We start from the raw sequence: 18,562 nt of genomic DNA, 5'->3' as shown, positions 1-18,562 counted from the left end.
TATCCCTTTTATAACTTCTTGCTACCCGATGAATAGACAACAGAACGTATAATACGCTGCTGTTTGTTTCTTATACAATCTCAAAGCAACACCAAGCACTGAAGTACCCTCCGATAAATGTCACAGTCACTTTTAAAATGCTCTGCTTTACCTTTAAATGCCAAGAACCCTCCACACCTAAATATTCATGGCACAAAATCAAGCGATAATTACCCAATTAAAGCCGCCCCTAAAACAACCTCGACCTTTCCTTCTCAGGGGCTGTCCCTCACCTGTGTCTCATCCTCTCTCCACAACTTCAACAATCTCCTGGCTATAGAAGAAAACTAAATACATAACCATATGAAAATAAACAATTTCTTCTCTTTTGCTTACCTTAATCAAAGCACATCTATGTTGCCACCTAGAAGTAGTTTAGTAAAGAAGAGCATGCTGTAGAAGTACATTTATAAATAAATAAATATACTCACCAATGTGTGCTCTGTCTGAAATGATTAATCTTTTTTCCCAGTCCTTCAAACCTACAATAAGCCACATAATATATGTTTCAATACAACATCTTTATCATCCCAATTATTACTTCCTGTTTTCTACTTCTTCTTTGTTATTATATGTGTGAACAATATTATCGCAGTTGACTTGTTTCACATTGCACATTTCTACATTTATGAATAACAGGTTGAGGAGCAATTAATACAAAATAAAGGCAGAATAGGGGTAAATCCTGAAATTCATACACAGTGGCAGCTGCTGAACTTTAGAAGAGTGAAAATGTTAGCTGTAAATTAATGCTTCAAATATGGGTGAGCTACTGAGCAAAGTGAGCAACCCTGAACTCCGTTAAGGCAGTTCAGAGTTCCCATCAAGGAAATGTCGGGAAAAAACTGGGTTGACTGATGCATGGCACAATTTTACACAAATTGTCAAAAAATACACAGGTTCTAAATGGGTACCAATAAAAATTGCAAAAAAATTTGAGCTATGAGAGACAAGTTTTGAACTCTCCAGGTGTGTTGAAGTTTATCCTCAACTAGAAGCCTTTGAAGTAATGGTGGTAAAACAAATAGATTTTTCTACACAATTGTCCTGAAGATCGGCAAAAGGGCTATACATATCACTGGAAGTTAAATGTTAGAGAGAATATCCAGTGAGGCAATGCGATATGGTCTGCCATTACACGCAATATCCATACAGAACATTTCTAAACTTAATTTTTCTATCATGCCTTTTCAGATTATATGCTCAGCTGTTAGAGAATACACAGAGGGGCATATTATCAAGGGATTTATCTCTGCTTTTTTGGCTTTAAAAGCCAAGAAAGCAGAGATAAAATTATCTCCCTATCAGCAACAGGGTGCTAACATGCAAATTCGCATTTTTTGGCACCCTTTTTCTCTACGCTTCCCCTTGCATCTCTAATGAGATGCAAAGGGGCGTTCCAGAGAAAAATAATAGGAGAAATGTTGTTAAGCGACATTTCTCCTATTATCAAGGATTTCGCAAACCCTTTTAGTGATAAGAAAAGCAGCGCTAACCGCGGTTAGCACTGCTTTTTTTACACCTGGTATTTTCCTGACTTAGCCATGATATCCTATGGAAGGTGGATATCATGGCTAAGTTTGTGAGCCCCTATCATCAAGCTAACGCCAAACTTTGAGAGATTATTGTTGGTTTTCCAGCGATAATCTCTCAATTGGCAGTTAGCGTGAGGATTTTTATCACTTCTGAGATAAACCTTGCTTATAGCAAGTTATCTCTGCGATAATTTCCGGCGATGCTTAGCGTTAAAAAATTCATTGCTAAGCATCGTTAGCGATAAATATCGCTTAACGTTGGTAATATGCCCCAATATTTGTTGTGGTCCCCAACTTTTTCCCTGTTTTGTTGTCTTGCTGTGGCACTCTTTGTGCTATTCCAGTGATAAATAGTAATACAGTGCCTAGGCTTCCCCCTAAAATATGTGTTGTGCCTTGTATTTATTTAATTGTCTTATTCAACTTACCTGTAAAGTCATGGTAGATAGCAAAGAAAATTTACCAGTGGCATTTAATATCATATGCAGGCTGCAGTGTCTAAATACTTTACTTATGCAGGCTGCAATATGTAAACACTAAACCCTTACTGACAAAAATATTTGTCGGCCAGGAGAACACCAAAGTGCTCTTCCTGGGTGCCAGTTTAAAAGCACTTTGAGTAACTGATAGGAAGGAAAAGTTACTTTGCTGTACAAGAAAACCTATTTTATATATTAATATGCCATTCCTAAAATGTGCTTTTTAAGGACAAATGGCTGGATTCTAGGTATATGTAAAAAAGTAGCACACTACATATTTGAAATAGTGTGCCATCACAGTGATTGGATGTCCAAAAGCTTTTTTCACTGTTTAGGTTTTAGTTACATTCTCCAAACACAGGCTGGGTTAAAAAGACATTTCATCAACCGGAAGAATGTTATTTTCCTCCTAGTTTTAAAAATCACATTTTTGATATCTTTGTTGTAAACAAGTAAATTGTATAATGCAGTTTGCCCTGACTGGGACAAAAGTGGGTTAGAACCAGTTTTTCCACTCATCACAACTCCAAAAACTCAAAGCCCATTCCTATATGGAGCCAATGGCCTTGCACTCCAAGGGGGATTGGCTTGGCCTAAAGGCCTATTAAGGTCGGGGTGTTGTCAAAAACTGGCCACATAACCAAGATTAGCCATCGGGATGGGGTACAGGAACAGTTGAAATTGGACTGAAACTTCTTTCTAAGGGTCAAGTGTTTGGCCTCCTGTTTGGCTGCATCAAAGGCACAAAAAGCTGAAGGAATCCTGACTCCAACAAGGCCCAGCTGACTACAGAAGATGTGACCTTGAAGGAGGTCAGGCGGGAGAGAGACATTGTGTGGTGTATTAAGTGGTGTATTCACCTAACTACATTCACCTAACCTTAATGCCTTTTTTCTACGTTCACCTAACTTTGTCTGTCATGAACAGTTGTCCTGACAGTTTCACAGGACGAATATTACCCTGTAGGTGCACAAGGTCACTCAGTCCACCCTTGGACCTGTTATGGCTACTAGCACTTCCTTAGAGCACTGCAGCATGTTCTTGGCTTTGATCCTTAAGACAACAGATATTGTTACAGCTAAACTTATTTGTTTTTATGTTTTCGTCTGTCTTTGTCTATGTTTGACAGAATAAACTCGGTTCCACTCCAACCAATGGGAATCTAGAGACAGTGTTTTTTTTATAACCTTTTAACACTTATACCCCAGGTTAGGTTGGGCCTTAGCGTGCCCATACCACCGGGGTTTCAAGTCACAATTCTCTCACTTTACTGGTCCCGAAAATGCCTGATATACCACTATCACTGAGGCTGAAACATGTTGACAAACAACACAGGATAAATCTGGACTTTTAATTCTGAACTTTTAATTCTTAAGTCTTTATCCTATACCACTGTTTTTACTTATGTCCAATTGGCAAAACCAATAAAATGATTTTTTTGACACAATTGGCACATTTTTAAATCACACTTCACCAAAAAACCCAGCTCCGTAGTAACCTGGTGTCGCAGCACACTAGGGTGGCATTTGGCCACTCCTGGTGGGGCCCGATGATGACGCATGTCACCAACCAGGTTGGTGAGTGAGGGCCTTGCGAATAACCCTAAGAGGTCTCCCTCATAGTCATATGAGACGGTGAGTGGTGTTACATTCTTGCTCTCTTGCTTTCCAAAATCTTCTGATGCTCCTCTGTTGTTGTCTTTGAATTACTTAGAGGGGGATAGGAGCGTAACTCTGTTCCCTTCCTCTCCTGTTGTTACGAATCAGATTATCTTGTCCAACATATTGTTTAGCTCTTTTTAGAGTCATGAGGCCCACCAGTTTTTCTTTTTCTGACAGTGGAGCTCCAGCTGTCTCCGCTGGTGGAAACCATGCACTGATGACCCGATGTAGTTGTGGTTGTAGTTGAATGTACATTAGACTAGTCACCATATTTACAACGAGAGGAATGAGGTCTGATGTACTTTTTCTGTTCAGGACCACATGGGTCCCACGTTTGGAGTTTGAATTAAAAAACCAAAATATTTGCTGAGTGGCCACATGAAACATGGCAGCCACTCAGCAAACTTTCAGTCAGGGGGTCATTCGTTTTTTTTGTTTTTCAATAACAAACTCCAGGTTTGGGAGTTTGTTTTTGAAAAACAAAGATTCTTGCTGCGCATCACACTTGCAGTGCCTTCAGAGTAGCCCCATGAGACAGCGGTTCCTCTGAAGGCACAGAGATCACAGCTGGCCTGGTAGTGATCTCTAAATATGGTAGAGAGAGTTTGACCAGGGTGGTAAACATAATGTTTTCTGCCACCCTGACACACCATTGGCCACCTGCCAAACTCTAAACTTGGGCCCTAAGTCTGAAGGTGGAACCTCAGAATGGGGAGATGCAGCAAATCTATTCCAATAGTGAACTGACATAAGCATTTACAAAATCCAGCTTTCTCCAACTCAGACCTTGTAGTGCCCAAATCAATTACTTCAGATGAATCACGTTGATGACGTATCTCATTTCGAGGGACCTATGCTGGCCTCTACTTTGTACTTTGCTCTGCTGAAGTATTTTGACTTTTATTTCAGAGACTAAGTTCAAAGACAAAATCTTTGACAGGGATAGCTTGCATTATCTGACTTAGGCTCCATTGCAGTCAGGCTGAAAACACAACTAAGTACTATGTATTGGGCAAGGGTGTACAGTTGTTTTAAGAAGACACTATTTTCCTACGAGGCTTTGCCTTAAAAAAACAAAAAAATCACATCTCTGTTTTTTATTTATTTAATAATTTTTACATCTTTTTGCTTTTTAAAGTATCCTCTATTCTCCTAAAAGTCGTGGGGATTCTATTGTATTGTTTCATGGCCTTATGGCACTGCTTCAACCTAACACGCACTTCTCTGGGGCCTGCATGCAGGGGTTGAGCAGAGTTTCACTGAGACATTTATTAGAAGCTGAGTGTTTATTAAGTTGGTAAGGGTTTCTCGTACTCAGATGAATAACCCACTTTCTGAGATCAACCACATGTTTTAATAGAGAATCTATTTGTAGAGGTAGGCTGGAAAACAACAAAAAAGTATACAAATCTCACAATTAAAAACAATATACATCAGAACTAGCAAAAGTCTCTATGATTCATATAGTAATGACACTCCTAACCTATGCAGAGTGCATAGCCAGCAGACCGCTTATTTATTACACCAATCTAATATACTCAGGTCACAGACCATATTAGGAACAATATCATATAAACCTATATCACTATTGATGATGAAAGGCATTTTTGTATATCATAAAGTACCAGCCATAGCAATAACAGATGCTTAACATGGAACTAAAAACACAGAAACAACAATAAGCCTCCTAAGACCAGAATGAATTATCCCTATATTAGCTTTGAATATATTTCAGAGATGCAAGCATTTTGTCAGTAACATAAACTTGCCATTTTCTGAAAATGTAGATGTAGTACTATGAAATGCAAAAAAACGCATTAAGCGTAAATAAGCTATTTTCCCTCAAACAGAAGATTCTCATTCTTATGATCAAGAGCAGCATTGTGTCCGGAAAAAACAGATTTGTTTTTTAGCACAAACATATATGATATACAAATATTAACCTTCCTTTTTTTAACAACCACTCTCATATACTTTCATGTAATACTTACACTTATGGAGAGATTCAGATTTTCATTCCAATTTCTATATTATCTAATCCCAGGGATGTTGATCTTATGTCTGGGGTTCTCACCATCATTGTAGTAAGGATAGGCCAAATTTTGTCACAAATGGGTGCAATATTTCAAGCATTACCACCTTTCTTCCATTGGCCCCATCGTGAAACAGTTAGCAGAGTTTCTCTTATGAAGGCCCACACTATGTCAAGGACAGTACAGGTATCCTTGACTATGTCAAGGATACCTGTACTGTGTTTGTGATAGCTAGAATGTTGTCTTGAAGGCCTTTAACATATTATGCACCAGCCTCTATTATGCCTTGGAGAGCTAGAAAATGCAACAGTATGCAATGGAAGGGCCCACACTTTGCCTTGGAAAACTAGAAAAAGTCTCACCTTATCAGGGATACACACAACTGCTCTAAGAGGAAGGCTTGAGCGTGAGGCCTGGTCATTCAGGTACCATTCACACCTAAGACAGTATTAAGATCTAACTACTCATAGAAAGGTGTTTGTGAATCATACCAAGTTTGTCTAAGGAATGCCTCTGTCGAGTGTCAATGAAAATTCCGCAAACTCAAACCTTCTTCCTACTGAGCAGTGAGAAACTGAGTACATTCTGCAAATCTTTCTCTCTCTCTAATTGTAAATCCAGCATACTACCATACATCCTCTCTACTGCAGGTCTAAACCCATGTTTCCCATTCTGTGAGGTAATCTCTTCAACAAATATGGACACTGGGATGGATGGAGAATCCAGTATTAAAGTATCACAGTCCATGACTTTGTAGATTAATGTCTTGTGTTCTTCTCCTTTGGATTTAATTTCTCGGGCACCTCTGCTTTAACATTATGCAAGTGGAGATCATCTAGTTTGACCTTCAAATGCTATCTTGGCAGTGGTGGTCCTTCCGCCATCGTAATCGGCCCCAAAGTGTTTTACCCCGGGTAGATCTTCTTTAGCCTCCGTCAAGTGTAGATAGACAAGGTGTGTGAAGTGTGGGACAACTAACAGATGGCTTACTAGCCCACCTGTGAAGTAGACTACAGGGACAGGTCAGTGGTAAAACAGCTGCTGACATGCTAGATTTGTTTATGTGGTAGTGCTGTGTAAAGACCGCGTTGTAATGGTGGTTTCCCCATTACAGTGGCACATTTAAAATTATTCATCAGTGAACTGCACGGCTAACAGGGCCAGACTGGGAATCAAAACTGGCCTTGGCAAACTGCTCGGCCAGCCCCCCTGGGGCCAGGGGGGTGCGGCATAGCTGTTTGCTAGTGCCGGTTAGACCGATTTTGTAACAGGGGGCCGATATTGCCGGACCTCGGTAACAAAAATGGACCCCAGGGCCCCACAACCGGTCGCCACCATTGTAGCCCACCGGGGAAATGCCCAGTGCCCGCTATGGCCAGTCCGGCCCTGACAGATAAGTTATCCTTTTCAGAGTAAGATTCCTTCCAGCCTGGAATTCCCAGCAATCCACGAATATGCGCTATCTAGAGTTAAGAGCGAGTCACGGGCTGCACAGCACACGTTATTGTCTCAATCTAGGCTTATTCATTTATAGACTTAAGTCCTTCTCTGGTATGAAGCAGAAATATGAGGGTTTTTTCTTACAAAAATATCATCTGTTTCCTACTATATTTCCGAAGTTTGCTTTTTGCTCGAATGCATTTCGTGCAATCCTTCTTCAAGGGGTCACATTTACTCAAGATTCATCACATCATCCCTGACCTGCAACGCGTCGGAGCTGCAATTTGCCACACAGCAGCCATTTGTACCTGCATACATTTCAGGCAGAACAACCCTAGCCTGGAAAATGAGGGAGATAAGTGAAAAAATGCCGGGAATAATAATTATGAAAGATTATGCTAATACGTGGATGAACATTTCAAACTATTTGCCCCTCTTGCATAAAAAACGTTTACATCAGTTTTTTGAACTATTAAAGGGGCACATAAAAATATTGTATGTTGAAACTGATTGGCACCTCACTTACTGTTTATATAATAAGGAATGCAGGCCCAGTTTTATTTTTGAAATTTTAAACACTGAATAGGATCTGTTTTCGTTGCTCTTCGGTAAGTAGAAAAAATGGCACCAAAACAATTTTTGCCATTATATGCATTGCACACATGTTTACACAAATACACTACAAAGGTTCAATACTTAAGAATGAAGAGTTAATGTCTTCCATAACTACATGTAATTTCTAAAATTGCATCACCGGTGACTCACAAAATGTGCAACATTGAACACAAAACAGCCGATGTTATTTATACTGTGCTTGGGATTCCAATTATGTGAAACCCTCTGGCTAGACATGGCTGCAAATAGTCCGTATATTTATAGCAAGAATTCCAGACACTGAAACTAATATAATAAAAAAAATTGTCTTGTGATAAAAACAGTTGCTTATTTTACCATTCACAAAATGTAAAGTATAAATGTATGAGTTACGAAGCGTGGGTTTTGTGTAATGATATAATTTTAGGGTATCATACATACTCTAACTCTAATGTGTTAGTGCAGCAATGAACGCTCAAGTTTTGAAAGGAAGGTGGTAAGGTGTAGCTCACAGATAGATGCCCAGATCAAGCACAGAAACACAGTACTTAATGGGACGTATGCATAATGTTCATGGTGCCTAATATACAAAGTCATTCAGAAGGGTAGTTAATAGATCTATTCCGATAAGTGACAGGTGTTGAAACCACCTACCTAGTGATTGCGTACTTACTAAAAGACAGTCAAAGGATGTTCTCCTACATGCACCGTAGAATATAGCTGAACCTATTGGGACTGATTCTCAAAAGCATTATGAGCATTGATGGAGCAAGGGTTCGCACCTAAAGAGACTTGCTCGCATTCAACCCTTTCGAAATAACACATAATGCACTAATAAACATGTTTCGTATTACTGATAATGTACCACACGACATTTCTAGTATCTAGGGGAAGCTTTCCTATGTGCTTTTACTAACAGTAACTCGAGTGATCTAAAATGGCCGTCGCAATGTAGGATCTTTACTGCGCATGCGTCTATCACACTCATGTGACCTGACGTATTCTCTGCTTGGTGGGAAATCTTTGCTTCTGCGCACTAGAACGAAAGATGGCTGCTCTATGTTTCACATGCTGATGCTTGCACTGCTGCTCCTACTAAACCCTGTTCGTTCTGCCTAATGATTACCGATATAGTTTTTAAAAAAAAACTTTATTTTTGTCGCAGATAATGATAGTGTAGAACAGTTGCGCCGACAGCATCAACAAAGCAACGACATTACGTCAAATAACATACTTCTGTGCACACGGCCCATCAGCCCACAACCCGAAGGCCGGGCGGCGGTAGGTGGCAGCTTTAAAGCCAGGCCCTGAACCTGGCAATGTAACTGCGCGGCAGGATATTCTGATCTGCTGTTATTTTTCTTTTTTTTTGTTTTTATACAGGTTACCCCCCAACTCCCCAATGGAACCCCCCCCCCCTCCCAAAACTTCGGCATTTAGGACTTAGGCATGTGTATACAGTTTGTTCACCTCATTATGGCACTCCTATCGGCAGACAGTACAGCAATCGTTACTCAGATTAGGAATGAAACCTCCAGATACCAAAAACACAATCACAATTCCTCCCAGTTGTATCCAAAACGTGCGTGTGTCAGCCAGGCACTCCCCCAACTCACTGCCCTCCCTCTCCCTCCCCGCCACTCTCATCCTCAGATCCTGTATCCCCAGGGGTAAACAACTCCGCACTGGTGCCATCCGAATCCTCGGCTGCCTCACCCACCACTCGCATCATTCTCCACGCAAGCAGGTCGTCCTGTAGCTTTACATCCCTACGCACGGTTTGCATGAAGGTTTCCTCCGCCAGGGACCATTCCCCCACATCTCTAAGCCACTGCGACATCTCTGGGGCCCTCTGTCCCATCCATGTGATTGCCACCCTCCTCCTTGCCAGTACTAAAAGTAGTTGTAACATTTTGTAGGACAAATTACAGTTCTTGGGCTTGGGGACCAGGGCTAACAAACACTGAAGGGGGGTCAGCTCCAACCGGAGTTCAGTAACCTTGCGAATGTGCACCACCACCGACTGCCAGAAGGCGTTAACTAACGGGCAGTCCCACGCCAGATGAAGGAAGGAGGCCCCCGGCGCGCCACATCTAGGGCAGTCATCGCGCTTTTCCGGGGCGATACGCCTCAAGGCAATCGGTGTCACATATGTGCGGTGTAGAAAGTTAAAGTGGATCAATTTGAACCGTGCATTGCACGACACCTTTCGGGTGAGGGTACCAATGCGTTTGCGCTGTGCCGGGTCCAAAACAATTCCCAGGTCAGCCTCCCAGGCCGTCCATGCCGGTGGGACCGGCGGGGTGGAGTCCTGCCGCAGGGCTGAGTACAATAGGGTTATCAGCCTCTTGCCTCTTCCACAGGAAAGGATGATATTGAGGGTATGGGACACAGGGGGCGCATCAGGGAATTGCGGCCAAGTATCCCGCGCCATCGCATGGAGGCCCCTGTAGTGTAGGAACTGCCCCTCGCCAAGTCCGAACGTCTCCGTCGCCCGTTCGATAGATAGAAACGTATCGTCGGGGTAGAGATCCGCCAATAACTCGCACCCACCCGCTCTCCAGTCATGGAATGGCATGTGTACCTCCATGTCCACCACCGGGGCTAAGATCCATACCGGCAGCTCTCTGTGAAAGGGGGCCCTCCGTAGGACTTTTTCCACAACACGCTGCCAAATGGCTGCGGTGTGGCGCACTATGTACGGCAGGGCCGCATCCGCGCCCCTGCCGCACATCAGGGCCATCTGTACCGTCCTCTCATCCGCACTCCCCGCCAGGAGCCGTAGTTCCCAGGTGTCCGCATCCGCGAACCACCTGGCAGCTGACAACAGCTGAGCTGCATAGTAGTAAAGGTCAAATCTCGGCGCTTCCAACCCCCCTTCCTCCCAGCTCCGGACAACCGTGCGCAAGGCAACTCTGCTATGCCTGCCAGCCCAGAGTAAAGACTTAAGAAGTGTATCAAGGGTGCGGAATATCCGCGGGGGAAGTGGGCACAGTGAATTCTGCAACACATACAGCACTCGCGGCAGCATCACAATTTTCGCCACTGCCAGACGGCCCATCAGAGAGAGAGGCAACGTGTTCCAGAATGACACCGATTGTTGTAGGGAGTGCACTACAACAATCGGTATACCTGACTCCGAATGCACCATGACTCCATCAGGGCCCCTCAGGGCACTATCCTGACCGGGGCCGTTTCTTTCTTCAAGATCCAGGCCAATAACCGGCCGGATTAGTCCCCCTCCCTGTGGAGACGCTGTCGGAATTGACCTAGCGTGAATCTATCGAGGCGCGTAAGTATATCGTGTACTTGTTCCTGGGCTTCCCGCTCCAAGGCCAGTTCCGGTTCCCCAGGATTTGATGAGGCCTGGCGAGTCCGCAGAGCGTCCTCAGCGCCCCGCAGTTCGCGAGTCAGCTGTTGGTGGACCCCATAAGTAAGAGCTATACATTCACCCCGCACCACTGCCTTCAGAGCGTCCCATTTCGTCGACAGGGGCACATCGTCCCCCTCCCAGTTCAGGTCGACATAATTAGTGAGTGTCATCTGCACATGGTCTCTGCCCAGCGGGTCCTGCAGGAGGTCCGTAGGCATCCGCCAGGTGCGGGGGCGGCAAGGCTGGTCGACGTCCTGCGTAGCACACAATACCGGGGAATGGTCAGACAGGAAGCGGGCCAGATGGGTGACTTTTAAGGAATATTACGCATCCATATTAGCGGCTAGGACCCTATCCAGCCTGCTATGGGTGTCGTGTGTAGGAGTGTATCAGGTGTACAGTTTCTGCGACGGGCGACCCTGACGCCACACATCCACCGCCCCCAAGTTCGCCATGACCTCGCGCAGTCTCGCCGCCATGCGAGGTTTCGTCCCCACTTGGGGAGGATGCCTATCCAAGACGGGGTCCAAGATACAGTTAAAGTCTCCGAACCAAAGGAGAGGGCTGTCCACGTCCGACACTAAGACATCCTGCATTTGCAAGTAGAAGGTCGCGTCATCTACATTAGGCGCATATGTATTAAGGAGTGTAAGGTCCCTGCCATTCAACTTCACCCTCAGGAGCAGGTACCTGCCCTCAATGTCTGCCTCCGCATACTGTACCGCGAGGGGGACCCCTGGTGCTACCCAGATCAAGACCCCACACGCATACGTCGAAAAGGAAGAGTGAAAGATCTGACCTCGCCACTTTTTAGCCAGCTTCTGCGCCCCCTCCTCATTCAGATGCGTTTCTTGCAAACATGCAATCGAAATGCCATGCCTCCTAAGGAAGGACAGGACCCTATATCTTTTGGTACATGTGCCCAGCCCACGCACGTTCCACGTTAAGAATTTGTATCCCATGGTTCCAGTAAGCGCCCAGCCGGGCCATGCAGTCTGCTGCCTAGATGCCGCCTCCTAGGGGCCTGAACAGTGATACACATGATGCCTATATCAACATTCTTAAACATTCCCCCCCCCTCCTCCCCCCCCCCAAAATTACAACATTTGCAGAACTCTCCCCTCCACCCCCACCCACGAGCAGGATAGCGACAACAACCCAACCTGTCAACCAGGTTGGTGCCAGGACGTACACAGCCTCCCCACACACCCCTCACAACACATCACACACTCACACAACTATGAACTGCACACACACCCCCCCCCCAGCTCCCCGCATGACCAATGCTCACGTTAATGCGAACCCGGTCATCCCTCCCCCCCGTAGTCAGCAATGCGGGAGGAACAGCTCCCACCACCTCTCCCACCACTCGGAGTACAACCAACCCAGACGCCAAGTACTAGGTACCGATCAGTGTTCAATCGCCCTCAACATCAAGGCTGGACCAGCAGAGATCTAAAGAGCTGCCGGGCCACATGGAGTCACTCAATAACAGCAATCGCACAGCAGAGTCAATGGAGGCAGGGCAAGGATCATTCCAAGTTTGGGGCCTGCAGGGCCGTCTCCGGGACCACCGGGGCCGCAGAATCCGCGGTCGCCGGTGTCTCCTGCAAAGTATCTGGTACCAAAATGTCATCAGGTGCGGCCGCCCATGCAAACTCGTTCCAGTCCCTTCAGGCGAGACTTCCATCAGGATGGCCCCATCCGGTCCCACCGTGGGTCGAGTCTCAAGAGGACCACGGGATCCAGAACGGCGATTCCTCCTGCCACGCCATCGTTTTTGCGGCCTGGTCCCCCAGACATCTCGCGAGCCCCCTCTCTCACCCGGGGGCAGATCATCACCTCTGATCTCGAGCCACTCCCACACCTCCGCCGGCGTTTCAAAGAAGTGTGCCCGGCCCTGGGAGAGCACCTTGAGCTTAGCAGGGTATAAAAGCATATACTGTAGCTGCATGGTGTGAAGCTTCTGTTTGACCCCCAAGTAGGATTTTCTTTGCTCCTGCACCTGCTGGGTGTAGTCGGGATAAATCGAGACACGACTGTTCTCAATCATATGGGGCCCCGACTCCCTCGCCGCCTTGAGGATGCAGTCACGGTCTTTATAGTTAAGGATCTTCGCAATGAGGGCTCTAGGGGCTTCCCCAGGTCGCGGGGGGCACCAGGGCCCTGTGCGCCCGTTCCACAATAAAGACGCTGGACAATCCACTCGGACACAGATGTTCACGGATCCAGGTCTCTAGGAACCGTTCAGGGTTCCCCGCCTCCAGCCGCTCCGGTACCCCCAGGACCCGTATGTTACTTCGGCGCGCCCTACCTTCTGCATCCTCGGCGCGCCTTTCCAGTGCCCGGGTAGTAGCGGTAAGTTGGGAGAGTGACTTCTGTAGGGACGCAACCTCCCCCTGCAGTTGAGTGATGTTGCCCTCCGCGTCCGAGACTTAATCCGCTACTTTGCGAAGGTATGTCCTCAAAAAGTTCACATCCACGGACACCGTCTCAATTTGGCGTTCCAGGGCAGTGTGTGAACCCTGTATAGCCTTGAGGAGTTCCGCCCTGGACGGCTCCAGCGGCTCCCCATCCCCATCTCCAGCGCCCGTCTGGCGCGTGATCCTCTGCGGCTGCAGGCGAGGAGTAGTGTACTGCGTAATCGTGTTGGGTTGGGTAGCCTTGGTGCCACGTCCAGTCCGGCCCGCCTTTGCAGGTGTTGTGTTAGGGGTCCGCACGGTGCTATCCGGAGGGGCCCCCAGAAGCCACCCAAGCAAGGCAGGGTATGCAACACCACAGCGCCAGAGGAAATTGGGCAAGCAGTGTTCGGGTCCAGCAATCCAAGATGCTATACTGCATAGGGGCCGGTCCCGTCTGTGAAGCCCCACTGGAGGGCCAGTAGGCAGGGCCCCGGCAAGACCAGAGCCGACAGTGCAGGTCACAGATCAGGTTCCACCAGAGCGTAGGGTCGTGGGTCCAGCTTACAATCCACAGAGTAGGGCAAGTCGGGGCACAGATGCACACCTCCAACGGCCGGCACCGACCCCCAAGAGGCCTCTCGAGACCAGCTCCAAAATGGCCGACAGGTGGGGGAGGGGCGCCGTTCGTCTCCAGGCCCAGCAAGGCCTCCTCGAGAGCCCCCCGATGCCTCACCGGTAGCGGAGATCCCAATCCTCCTCAGGGCGCAGGACACAGATCAGCGGGAGGAGGTGCAGGTACGACCAAAAGCCCCGCAGTCAGACCCAGGCAGGCCCACAGCAGTCCAGGGCCCCACTCGCACCCCAGCGTCTCAAGGGGGGGCCAGGGCAAATGGCATCCACTTCCCCCACTCCCAAGGGTAGGCGCTTTGATGATCCGTCGTGCAGCGCTAGTCAAGCAGGGGGGGGGGGGGCCCTCCGCTCTCCAGCCCAGCGAGGCCGCGCAAAATGGACGGCACCTACTTCCCACTCCCCTCCTCACCGCATACTAGGAGCTTCCCGGACCTCCGGTACTAGTGTCCTCCGGTTCCGGGTCGGGGATCCTCAGTTAGGCCCCCGGCGGACATCAGAGGGCGCACCCAGGCTGGGGTCTCCGCTCGCCTCCTCCGCCGTCCGGCCCAGGGTGCAGGCCCAAGCCGCGGCGCAGTGTGAGTGAGCACGCCGGCGCCGCCTCCAGGAGCAGCCAGTCCGTCGTTCACGGCAGATTGCCGATCACGGGTCCGTCCCACCAGGCTCAGGAGTTCCGGCGGGACTACCACTGTCCCTCCGACACGCTTTCCCAGGAACGGGAGGGTCCGGGCAGGATAATAGAAGGATTTCAGCGGTCTTCGGGACGGAGCTGGCGGAGCTCACGTCCTGTCGGCCATGCTGCTTGGCCACGCCCCGATTACCGATATAATTAAAATAAAGTAAGGGGAATAGAGTAGAGATAAGTGGTATACAGTGCATTCATTTATTCTTTGTTCTAAAAGTGTTTCTCTTTGACTTTGTTACTAGCTTGTATTTGGGCCTGATGTGTCTTTACTGAACATCATTTTGAAACTCTCAACGCGCATGTGCTGAATTCCCTCGAGTCCACAAGCCATGGCATTGAATCCGTGCCAGTGACAGTCTTACCTGCAATGCGCCTGGGAAAATGAACTTTTACCCTCAAAAAGAAAAACAACTTACAAATCTTCGTATACATTGAATTTGTTATTGAAACGTCCATTGTTGGGTGGAATAAAAGTGCGTGGGAAAATAAAACTATGGTAGGGAACATTAATTTGAGTATATAAATGAAATGATCTCATAACTGGTATGGTGTGATGACCTCTCCTCGCTTTTGACCAATCAAATTGAGGGAATACACAAACTTGCAACATTGAGGGGTGGTACACTGCCCTGGAAAATTGTATAACTAAGGAAGGCTTAGCTAGTTAGATTGTCCGACTTGTCAGAATACCTGACCTGTCACTGACCCAACGTACTCAATAGGCGATCGAGATCAGAGGTGCTGGTGGAGCACTCTGTCAGAAGATTCAATAACCCAATCGGGGTTCTAGGAAGGAGTTCGATAACCCAATTGGGGTCCGACTGTTAGTTGCAGAGAGGGTGTGAAGCTGGTATTGCTCTTTAGCTGTGGGTGCTGGTCCTGACCTGCGGTGGTCCTGTCCTGATCCAATTTGGTCCGTACTTGTCCTGATTCTGGTCTGCGCCTGTCCTATCCTGTTGGCACCTTTACTTTCGGGAGTCCTGTCCTTTATCCCAGCCCGAGGGACCCGATTCCAAGGCTGAATTTCCGTCCGAGTCATACACGGGTCCGGACTTTGAAGTACAATGCAAACAAGTGCGAAATCTCCATCTGAATGGTTTCTGGGTCTGAACCGCTCCGTACGACTCGGTCACAAGCAAACCGTGGCGCGGAATGGAGATGTTTCACGACCGAGCTAGTACGATGCTCGATTCGGACAGCCAAATCGAGGCAGAGCGTCCAGCTTGCAATAGCTCCCGGAGTTGGACTTTGGGGCTCCGCGTCAGACCCCCTGTTACCCGCAGCCTTACGACTCAGACACAAGGGTAGACCCATGGGTCTCCCCAACACAGGCATGCACGGTGCGACGGCACTGATGCCTACCAACTGTAGGGGGCGCACTTGTCCGCGTCATACCCATTCAGTCAATGGGAGCCTATGTACATGTCATACGACCGGCTCCAATTGACTTCTATGGGAGTCTGACCGAACCGACTCTGAGAGCATACGGCCGCATCGTACTTGCTAGGTTGGACTGCAGGAGTCCGGATGGGCCGGAAAACACCCCGGATCTGGCTCGGTCGGAGTGTTTTCCGACCCAGATCGGAATCGGCCCCTTAGTGTCAGTCAACCTGCAGGGCACATTTATTTATTTATTTATTTTGAAAGTTTTATATAGCGCAAACAAGATCTTTGCAGATATCAGAGCGCTTTACAGACAAGGGTACAACATGTGAGTAACTAACAATTGGGGTGGGGAGGTACATGCGGGAGCATAGTCAGGCAGATACATCAATAATGATACAAGTACAAATAAGTGGTAGCGTAAACAATTAGGTAGGTCAATAACACGAGTCATACAAAAATGCAAAAAGATCAGTAGAACTGAATGGAACAGCGTCTGTAAATATCATCCCCAGTAATAATTCAAGTGTATTTAGCCATGAGGATAGCTTTTACTTCTTTCTTAAAAAGTATGGTGGAGGAGATGAGCCTGGTTTCAGGGGGAAGTGAGTTCCAGATCCTGGGTGCCATTCCTGAGAAGGAGCGTTTATAGGTTTTTCCCTTGCGGAATCTTTGGGGCTTTAGCAAAAGATTGTTTGTGCCTCTAGTGTTTCTGGAGCCTCCAGAAATCGTCAGCTTCTGAGCGAGGTATCCGGGAGAGCTCAGGTGGACAGCCTTGTGCGTCATGCAGGCGATTTTCAGATGTATTCTGGCTTCAAAAGGCAGCCAGTTCAGGGATTTCAGGTCAGGGGAAATGTGTGAGTGTTTTTTTGATCCAGTGATGAGTCTCGCTGCGGCGTTTAGAGAGGCTATTATGGGTGCCGTAGTAGTTAGGGGGAGACCGCAGAGGGCGATGCTGCCGTAATCTATTCGAGGGATGACTAGTGCTTGTACCGCAGTTTGGAAATCTTTGGCTGGAAGGAAGGGTTTAAGTTTCCTTAAGGTATTGATCTGGTAGTTCGCACCCTTAGTTGCTTTGTTGATGTGTTCCTGCATGTTGAGGTTGGTGTCAAGTGTTATGCCTAAAGATTTTGCTGAGTCCACGATGGTGGGATGAACATTGAGTGCCGTTAGGTGTTTTAGCCAAATTTGAGCGGTAGTGATCTTCGCGGGAGGTGAGATCAAGAAGAACTCTGTTTTAAGAGCATTGAGTTTGAGATGATTTGTGGCCAGCCAGGATTGGGTGCTTCTGATCATTGAATTCAAGAGCATAATGTCTTTGGGTGATTGTAATTTGAGATAAAGTTGGGTGTCATCGGCGTACATGAGGAAGTGAAATTGAATGCTTGTAGCAAGGTGGTGAGAGGTTCCATAACTAGGTTAAACAAAGTTGGGGATAGGGAGGATCCTTGTGGGACGCCTAGCGATACAGGTATTGGCGAAGACATCAAGTTGTTACTCTTGAATTTCTGCGATCTGTTGTGTAGAAAGGACGTGAACCACTTGAGCACAGTTCCAGATAGACCCATTCTTGTGTTTAATAGTTCGAGTAAATTCTCATGTTTGACGGTGTCGAATGCAGAAGAGAGATCAAGAAGGATGAGGAGGCAGGTATCGTTTTGATCTAGGATTGGAAGGGCGTCATCAATTATGTGAGTCATAGCAGTTTCTGCACTGTGATCTGCTCTGAAGCCTGATTGATGAGGGTTGAGTAGATCAAACTGATTACTGTGTTTAGTCAATTGTATTTGTGCGCATTTTTCCAACAGTTTGGCAAGAGTCGGAATATTGGTAATGGGACGGTAATTATTTAGATCAGAGGGGTCGGCTGTAGGTTTCTTTAGTAGAGGTGTGACTTGGCCAACTTTGAGGGAGTCGGGGATGGTCCCTTGTTGAAGTGAACTGTTAATAATTTTAGCCCAGAGTGGGAGGAGCGACGGGGTAAGGTCTTTGACAGCGTTGGCAGGAAGGGGGTCCGAGAGGTGATTGGCTGGTTTCACAGTGCTGAGCAGTCTACCAATTTCTTCTTCCGAATAGGTGACAAAGGATGACCATGTAGCATTGTTTTTTGGCTCAGTGGGTGCTGTACAGTGGGGTTTGGAGTAAAGACTTACGTCAATGAGGAGATCGTTCTTTATGTTGTCGGTTTTTTGGATAAAGAAAGAGGCGAAGTCTTCACAGGAGGGTGCTTCGCCCAAAGTGCTGAGTGGTTGGGGTTGTTCCTTGGATTGTGTTTTGATTAGCTCAAACAGCTTTCTCGGACGATTTTTGG

The 18,562-nt window shown here is 47.1% G+C and overlaps 1 protein-coding gene across 1 annotated transcript in view; it reads right to left on the bottom strand.

The window, feature by feature from the left end:
• The window catches only part of ADSS1 (adenylosuccinate synthase 1), a 478,155-nt gene that overhangs the window by 235,179 nt on the left and 224,414 nt on the right, over positions 1–18,562 (bottom strand). Inside the window, exon 4 of the mRNA XM_086937899.1 lies at positions 471–521. Within this exon, the coding sequence (XP_086794025.1) occupies positions 471–521 (51 nt within the window). The remainder of the gene's footprint in view (positions 1–470; positions 522–18,562) is intronic.

The sequence above is a fragment of the Lissotriton vulgaris genome, chromosome 9, assembly GCF_964263255.1.
Source record: "Lissotriton vulgaris chromosome 9, aLisVul1.2, whole genome shotgun sequence".
Taxonomy (NCBI): domain Eukaryota; kingdom Metazoa; phylum Chordata; class Amphibia; order Caudata; family Salamandridae; genus Lissotriton; species Lissotriton vulgaris.
The sequence above is the reverse complement of the archived record's forward strand: the minus strand, read 5'-3'. Positions and strand labels throughout refer to the sequence as shown.